The following is an 8,446-nucleotide window of genomic DNA, read 5'->3' on the forward strand; positions in this document are numbered from 1 at the left end:
GCACATGTCGACAAAAGGTGCAAACATCCTTCTGTCCCGTTAAAAGTGGGATGCGGAGGTGATGATTGTTCACCTGGAACGGATGCACTTTTGCACCCACGATGTGCAACACCTCCGCGCAAGTAATTAGATTTTTTTTGTGTTTTTTCCAGCTACTCGCACAGTAACGCGTTGTCACTCTTGCGTAAAGAGACGCGACGCTTTATCTGGAAACACATTGCGATTTCTTCAGATTTTTGGAATGCCAACGTCAATACATGATGTGGTATGCTTTGGAAAATAATGGCTGCATAATTGACATGTGGTGTGGTATGTTTTGGGAAACAAATAGCTAGCCCGCAATTCATGTGGAATCATAATTATTCCCAGATGGTAGACAAAAAAAAAAGTGAAGGAAGTGAAATGTCGCACATATTTAATGTGCAAATGTGTGAAAAAAGTTTGGTGTAGTCGAGGAGGCATGTTACAATGTTAGCTCTGTTGTGCGATGTGATGACACGGCGCTGACTTGCCAGTTGCCTGTGGAGACACCTTCATGTCGACGCAAACTTTTTATGCCCCGGAGTTGAAGTTGAAGCAAAGTTCACGACTCGACGAAAGACAAACAGGCACCTGCGAGCACTGGAGCTTGCCGCGAATTTTAAGTGTGCTTCCGGATGAATGAAGTGAGTCATTGATTGATTTTTTTTTTTTTTTTTTTTTTTAATCCCGTTTTTTATTTGACTTTTTTCTTACAAAAACAATTGTCCTGATCAACAAGAGAACACACAAAATGCATCCAGAAAACAAAACAAAACCTGTACAGTCACTTTCGTCATGTGCCCTAAACACGTTATCTACAACAACCGTGGGGAGGTACAACCCACGGATCAAACCATTCGCGTTTTGAGACGATTGGGCTAGCTAGCTCGGTGGCGACGCGTATGAGATTAAAAACACAGGTGACTTTTTTTTTTTTCCCTTGTCCACATTTTTCTCCCCCCCCCCCCCCCCCCCCCCCCACCTTTAAACGACGAGGAGGGTCCACTGAGAGGTATCTGGCGGATCGGGGCAACCGATTTCGCTGGCATGCACATCTCGCAACGGTCTCGACTCCGTACGCAGAATTGAATCGCTAATGAAATAGATATGTCGGCGACCTCCAGCTGCCACGATGGTCACTTCAGACGAAGTTTAGCAGCCTGAATCCAGCCACAAATCGGGGTCAGTTCCAACACGTTTAGCCATTTACGTCGCTGAGAATTTGCAGCTCATTATTCCGGGGTTTTTTTTTTCTGTACAGTATCGTGTTGATAAGTCAGCCAAAGTTATTTCAAAATAAATGAAATAAAACACCAGGCTGCGAGTGTTTGTAAAACAGGATTGTAAGCTCATTTGCTAGCCTAAAGCTCGCAGATGATCATGATTGAGTGGGCGGGGGGGGGGGGGCTTGTTTTATCACCACACAAAGTTTTGAGGTTCCAGTTTAATGGGTGGTGTAAGAATACAAGAAAAGTTCCAGGAACTCGACCGACAAACCTCATGTTTTGGTCATGCGGCACAAGTCGGTGCGCTCACTTTTTTTTTTTGTCCTGGACTTTTTTTTTTGTGTATTTATGAACCAACAATTCCTTTAATTAATGATGATATTTCTCCTGCATTAGCTTAAGGTAATGAGAGGCTTTCGTGAGCGTGATTACATGTGAACATCTCCTGCTTGGACTATAGCTGAGATTCAGAGTCGACTAAATTCACCACAACCAAGTTCCCAGATTTGTTGCTAGACGAAGTTTATTTTTGTACTCTCGGACCAGCGCAGCTGAATGAAGACTATGCTGCCTTGTTTACTATTAACTATATCGTGACTATTTCGCTGCTCCAGTAAGTGTTTTATGCTGGCGACGGCCGGGTCAAAGGTCGCCTGTAAATTGTCTGATTGGAAGACGAGAAGCCAAAAAAAAATGCTTGATCGGCAATGAGTTCAACGTCAATGCGCAGTAGGTAAGCCAATTTGTCGACAAATCGGTTGAACCCCTCAGCTGTACTATTTTCTTAACTTGATTGATACTCATTGATTGTTATCAGGCCGTTCCGTGCTGCTTTGCTAGCTCGATGTCGTAGCTCAAGCGCATATAAATTGTCGCCGCCGTGAGTGGAATTTCAAAGGTCTGCAGTTCCAAAGTAAGCAGGAGAGGAGCTAACGTCGCTTGTTTTTGGAAACACACAATCGGGTGACGTATACGAAAGGTGGGGCCGGGCGGGGAGAATACAGCATCTAAAAAGGACTCACGGACACAAAATGCGGACATTGACTGACTGACGGATGCTTTGTGGTTAGCACTGGTGAAGACGCGCAACACACACACACACACACAGAGAAAAACAAAAAAAAAACAATCTGAAAGCTTTTTTTTACTCTAAAAAAGTGAGCATTGTGCATAGTTCGTGTGGTAACCCCTGGTCGGGTCCCTAACTTGCTGTGATAACACGGAAGGGAAGTGCAATCATGTACAATTGTGTCGCACTGAACATCATTGACACTTTCTCCCAGCGGGACTATCACAACAATGATTTTTTTTTTGTTTTGTTTTGTTTTTGTTTTTTTTTTTTTAACACCCAACACATGTGATCCTCCTTGTTCTGTAATGAAATACCGGGCCTCTTATTTGAAATGAAGTCCTACTTTCTACTCATACCTCGCCGACCCAGACCACCGTGTTGCCCCTCGTGACGTCCGACACTTCGCAGTGCGGCGTTCTCTGTTTGCCGTTCAGAATGAAGAGGGACTCGGCCGACGGCGTCAACAGGTACTGTCCGAACGGGCCGCTGGAGACCACCACCCGGTAGGGGGGCCCCCAGGGCCAACTCCGAGGGCCCAGTGGCTCCTTGAGGCCCCGGAGGACCTCGCTGTGTCCCGAGGACAGGTCGGCGAAGAGCAGGTCCGCGGTGGAATCCGAGGCGGCCACCGCCATGTATCTGTTGGACGCGGTGAAGGAGGGCTGGAAGACCAAGTCCGAGGTGGCCACGGGGTCATCCGTTTCTTGTCGGAGGCGCATCTCCCCCTGAAAGGAGACCGTTTGCACTGTCAGACGGGCGCCGCCGCCGCTGGGCGTCACGATGTAGCGGCCGTCCGGCGACACGAAAGCCCGTCCGGTGAGGTCACGGTTGCGCCCCACCACCGCGTCCGTCACGGCGTCCACCAGGAGCTGGGCTTTTCCACCCCGGCACTGGACAAAGTAGACGCCGCTCAGATGCGTGTAGGCCATGCTGGCCGGAACGCAGCTATAGTCCTTCAGACTGATGGTCTTTACGCGCCGCAAGGTCTCCAGGTCCACCTTGTGCACCGCCGGCTCGTCTTGGAGGAAGACGAAGGCGAACCTTGGTAGACAGAGTTCACGACAGAACTCGACTGGTTAGCGGCGATTAATAGGTGTCATTAGCTTTCTCATTAAGTTGGCGGGGGCGGGGGGCTTTTACCTCACGTGAGTGATGATGAGGTTGGTCGGCGGGATGAAGAAGTCGCTGACCCTCTGGAAGGAGGTTCGAATGGTGTGATGGACTTCACCCACGCTGGCTTGAGGGATTACCTGGAAGGGAACCGGTAGAACTCGCATAAAATGTACTGCGTTAATTATAACCCCATAGAAAGCGTTTGTTTTACTTCAAGTAGAAAAGAATGTCGATCTTGTTGCTCTCTGATGAGCCCCTTGCTGTCAGACACACTGTTGGGCACATTGGGAATTTAATTCTGACACTCGTGCACTATGTCCGCTTTGAGTGGTTGTTTTTTTTTTCGGAGAGGGAGAGCGTGCTTCACTCCCATTCATTTCCAATCAAATCCAGCACCGGCAAACCGTGTCCCCAGTCGGAGCGCCGAGTGCGCACACCGGCCCTCGATTTTTGGTGCACTCAGAATAACTGAGTGAACCATACTTTTTATAGATTATCCTTTGGTGTCACAAAGAAACAGAAGCTAGCTTACGCCACCGCTAATGCATCAATTGCCTTCACGAGCTAAATTGATCAGATTTTAACGTCAACATTTTTCAGCTTTTCATATCCCAGTCACGGCAAACAAAGAGCTTAATTATTTAGGCTCCTTTGGTCCCTGATTTCCCTCGCCGTACTGTACGTATTTTCACACGCGTCCACCTCATCACTTCCTGCCTTTGAGATAAGCAAGTGGCGCCCCGAGGTGACATCCTCGTCCGTCTTGGCGGCGATAATCATCGTAAAGGTCTGCAACGCCGGCGCATGAAATGCGACCCCCGCAACGCTTGAGCCCGATAACGCGTCTCATTCCGAGCTGCTTGTCTCGCAACGTGGCGCGCAGAAGGATTTTTATCTTTGGCTTCACCTGCCGCCGAGTCATCACTTTTTCAATAATTTTCTTCAAGTACGGCGAGGCAGTACTTGACGTAACGTCTTTTGTCTTTTATGCGATGTAACATTGACTCCCGTATCCTCAAGAGTTTTTCTTTACTCAGCTGCAGAGCATCAAGACATTTTAATTGTGAGAATAAAACCACAAAATAATTTTTGTGGCACTTATTTAATCAATACTGAGAGAGTAGTAGGGCCACATAAAATGATGTGGCGGGCCAGATCTGGGCCCCTGGCCTTGAGTTTGACACCTGTGGTGTAATCAGTGTGATGATTAAAAAAAAAAAAAGCAAAACTCACCCTGAACATCTGAGCCAGAGCAAGTATTGCCCTAGTTTTCAGTTTGGTTTTTTTTGGAGCAACTTCCAGTCACAAAACAAATTATTTTGATTTGGACCACCTACCACTGCTACTTTTAAACATGGAGCTTTTTTTTTTTTTTTTCCGTTTTACAAAAACAAGTCATCAAATGCACTGCAGCATCTCGCCGTAGCCCAGTGGGGGGGGACTCCATTCCGCCTGCGCTCGCTCCTAAAGAAATGATAAATAATAAACCCACCCAAAAAAAAAACTCTTTCTTTGAAACAAAATCTCAGCAGCACTCGAGACGACCAAGCAGAAAACTCAGGAGGTGACGGGATACAATGGCGGGAGTTAATACGGTTCCACTGGGTATTATCACGAGGCCGAAGTGCGCTAAGCTTCTTTCCACCCACTCTCTCTCGTTGTTGCGACGTCATCCCGGGGCTTTCATCCGACTCGATTGCGAGCATCTCTCGTTTCCCTCCAAACATCAGAGCGGTTCAAAACCCGGTAGGAGTCATTTTAAAACAGCACTCGTGATGTGAAATGGTTAAAATTGGACTGGTAAAGGACTTTTTAAGGATTGAGAAAAGTGTCAAATGAAACGTAAGAAAAGTGACTGTCGCTTTAACGTGTTGTTCTGAAAACAAAAAGAGTCGAAGCGTCTCAAAAGAGTCATCCATTCGGGTCTGGGAGGATCACCCCTCGGCGAGGCGTCGTAACCATGCAGGCGGCCGTAAACACGATTCCTTGCCGCAGTTAGAATTGGATCTTTGCCTCCGGCGGGACGGAGCGCGGCCGTAAACATGTTTGTGACGATTATACATAGGACCACGGCGGCGTCCCCCTCGGCCCATTTCCCACGTGTCCCTGACTCTCGGTGGATTAGCTTCGTCCCCCCGCAGTCGTTGACAGTTTCATTTGTCACTCATCCCTTAAGTGTAATGAGGTTCAAATTTGGTAGAAGTCTCTTGGAGGATTTTTATTATTTTTGAAAGACCCCCTAGAAATGACCTTTAAAATGGCTGCTTCAAACCAACTGGCATTTTTTTGTGCTGCTTTGGCGAGTCGGCAAACTTTGCTGCCACGCTTCGCCCACGGACTAACTTTTGGATGTGGCTTCTTAATTTTTTGTGGGTCTATTCATTTGAGAAATGCCTCGTAAATTTCACATTGCTAAGTGAAAACTAGCTTTTGGCGCCGAATCGAAGAATGTTTACGTGTTGTGGCGAATCATCCTGATCTGCTTGAAAAGTTAAAAGTAGACCTTTCAGTCATGGCTTCTTGGGGCTTTTTTTTGTGTCTCTACTCATGATAAAGCTGTCGACCAAATTTCATGTGGCTGAAATGCTATTTACTGACTTTGGGAGGCTAAATTCTCCAAAAAGTTCAGACGTACCTGGAGCGTCGGGCGCATCCGGTCCATGTCACCCCACGTTAGCACCCACACTTGGTCATGTGACTTGTCATAGAGCATTTTCACGGGAAACGGATCTGTCGCGACTGCCTGCAAAACAAAGAGTGCGCGGATGGACTCGTTTTAATCCTGATGTGTAGATTCCAAAACTTCCACTCAAGGGGGTTTTCACCAGGGAATTCCGCATCGATATCACATCTTTTACTAGAGTAACGATTTTCCCAAATTTAATCCTGACTGCGCCTGTTGGCAGCATCGTAAACAATATCATTTTGGAATAAAGCCATGACATAAAAACATCATGACGGATATGGCCGATTCACAAAATACTTATTTCAGCTAACTTTGATATGCAAGGTTAGCAGCTAAGAAGTCAAACCAAATTTAATCCAGTTCTGATCCAAATTGCAAATTCGGCTGCAAAGTAAACCATCATTTTGGCCGTGACGAATCCGATCAGTTAACTACTTTTTCAGCTCAAGTTGCGACATACTGTCGATGCAAGGTCAGCAACTGGAATATCTAACTGAGTTTAATCCAAATCTGATCCAGATGGCATAATCGGTTGCAATGTAAACACAAGATGGAAAAATCTCATTTTGGGCAATTAATGTGTATCTGTGTCAAATGTCTGAGTTAATTAAATATTTGCATTTTTTGCATTAAAAAAAATAGCTGAAAATACAAAAACATAAACAGTAGCCAAAATGTAACACGGTAAAAATGAGTGGCTTCCAAATTCCAGGAAAGGCCGATTCAGACAAGAGCCTTGGGTGGGAGGTCTGCTCGCTCTCGCTCTCGCTCTCTCTCTCTCTCTCTCTCTCTCTCTCTCTCTCTCTCTCTCTCTCTCTCTCTCTCTCTCTCACTCTTATAGGACTTAACGAGCTATATGTTTTGGTTGAGCCGCTAACCAAAGGTCACGAAAACCTCTGCCGAGCCTTTTCGTAACATCTTGACTCATTGCTCCACAGGCGGCCATGCAACATTTTTGCCTGACATTTGGGAAAAATTGATTTTGTTGGGCAGCAGATGTCCCATCATGCCAACACAGACGTGCTAAACGTGCTCAGCTGGTCGGGATGGTGATGGATAGAGCGGACAGAGACTCGGGGGGTGGGGTGGGGGGTGGGGAGAATGAATTACAGTAAAAAGGCAGAAGAGAGAGGAGACATGAAGGGTCAGCAAGCAGGAACAACACAATCCATTAACCTGCTTCTGCATGGCTGCACGGGGAGTTGCTGACACCCCCCCCCCTCCTCCCCCCATCACTACTGTGTTATTGTAAAAATTGGTTCAATTCTTTTTTTTGGCTTCAAAATTCCACACAAAATACTACATGACGATAACATAAGAAAAAGGTAACTTACATTTTTGTACATTTATTAGAAATAAAACGCTCACCTCTTGGGTCCATACACTTCAATCGCTTTTAAGACTCAAATATTTCCTGGCTCTTAATTCATCCTAACCCACCGCAAGATATTTTTCATTTGAAAAATAACTTGAATAACTTTACAATTCTGTAAACACAGTTTGCCCGTTTTAAAGCTTTACACACACACACACAAAAAAAAAACCCACCAAATGATGTTACAGAAATTTTTTTTTATGGATTATTCATTTCACAGCCCCCTTATTTGCAATAATTTAATACTCTCAAAAAAGTAATTGTATGCATTTTTATGGCTGTAAGTTTTATTGGGGGGGGTTTCAATAGTATTTGAAATGAAGCTGAAAATAAATACTTTCTAGATGCATTGTGGTCATAGCTATTCTCACTTTTCCAGTCTTGGTGTGTTATCGGTTTCCAAAATCCGATAAATTAATTTTTCGCCGCAATACTTGTCACAAAATATCACCTCATATAAAAGTAAAAAAGTCAATGTGCAAATTCTTTAGAAATGAAACACTCAAATATTACATGGGCATCTTTACTGCGAATACATTGTGAACTTGAATGAATATTTGAATTTTTAATTCATTTTAATGGATGCAAATTTTAGTATTTTTTAAAAAAAATGATGCGTCGTGGTTGTCAATTTTGTCGAGAGAAAAAAAAAGCGCGAAAGTCCGAGCGACTCTCCCTTAAAATTTGGCCTTTTGCACTTCCCATCATGCATCAGGCCCCGGGGAGCCTTTGAAGTCGACTCTTGTCGGAGGGCGTTTTCCGCGACCCACCTGCACCACACGCTGCGCTTGGATGTCCACGACCAGGAGTCGGCTCTGGAGGGGCTGGCTCACATAGACGTACTTCTCGCGGACGTTGACCGCCGACGACCACACGCAGCGCTGAGGGGACGGCCCCTCGCCTTTGGGGCACATCTCTTCCTGCCGGGGTGGGCGGGCGGCGGGGGGGGGGGGCGA

General features: G+C 45.8%; 1 protein-coding gene and 1 long non-coding RNA gene across 3 annotated transcripts in view; one reads left to right on the plus strand and one right to left on the minus strand.

The window, feature by feature from the left end:
* LOC109515685 (uncharacterized) overlaps positions 1–8,446 on the plus strand; it is a 155,616-nt gene that overhangs the window by 22,008 nt on the left and 125,162 nt on the right. The gene's annotated exons all lie outside the window — the stretch shown is intronic.
* The window catches only part of fstl4 (follistatin-like 4), a 104,618-nt gene continuing 97,130 nt past the window's right edge, over positions 959–8,446 (minus strand). Inside the window, exons 13-16 of the mRNA XM_019869651.1 lie at positions 8,261–8,410; positions 6,065–6,172; positions 3,457–3,566; positions 959–3,357 (exon numbers count right to left, since the gene is read on the minus strand). Coding sequence (XP_019725210.1) covers positions 2,670–3,357; positions 3,457–3,566; positions 6,065–6,172; positions 8,261–8,410 — 1,056 coding nt within the window. The 3' untranslated portion in view covers positions 959–2,669. The remainder of the gene's footprint in view (positions 3,358–3,456; positions 3,567–6,064; positions 6,173–8,260; positions 8,411–8,446) is intronic.

This window comes from Hippocampus comes, unplaced genomic scaffold, assembly GCF_001891065.2.
Source record: "Hippocampus comes isolate QL1 unplaced genomic scaffold, H_comes_QL1_v1.1 scaffold109, whole genome shotgun sequence".
NCBI lineage: Eukaryota > Metazoa > Chordata > Actinopteri > Syngnathiformes > Syngnathidae > Hippocampus > Hippocampus comes.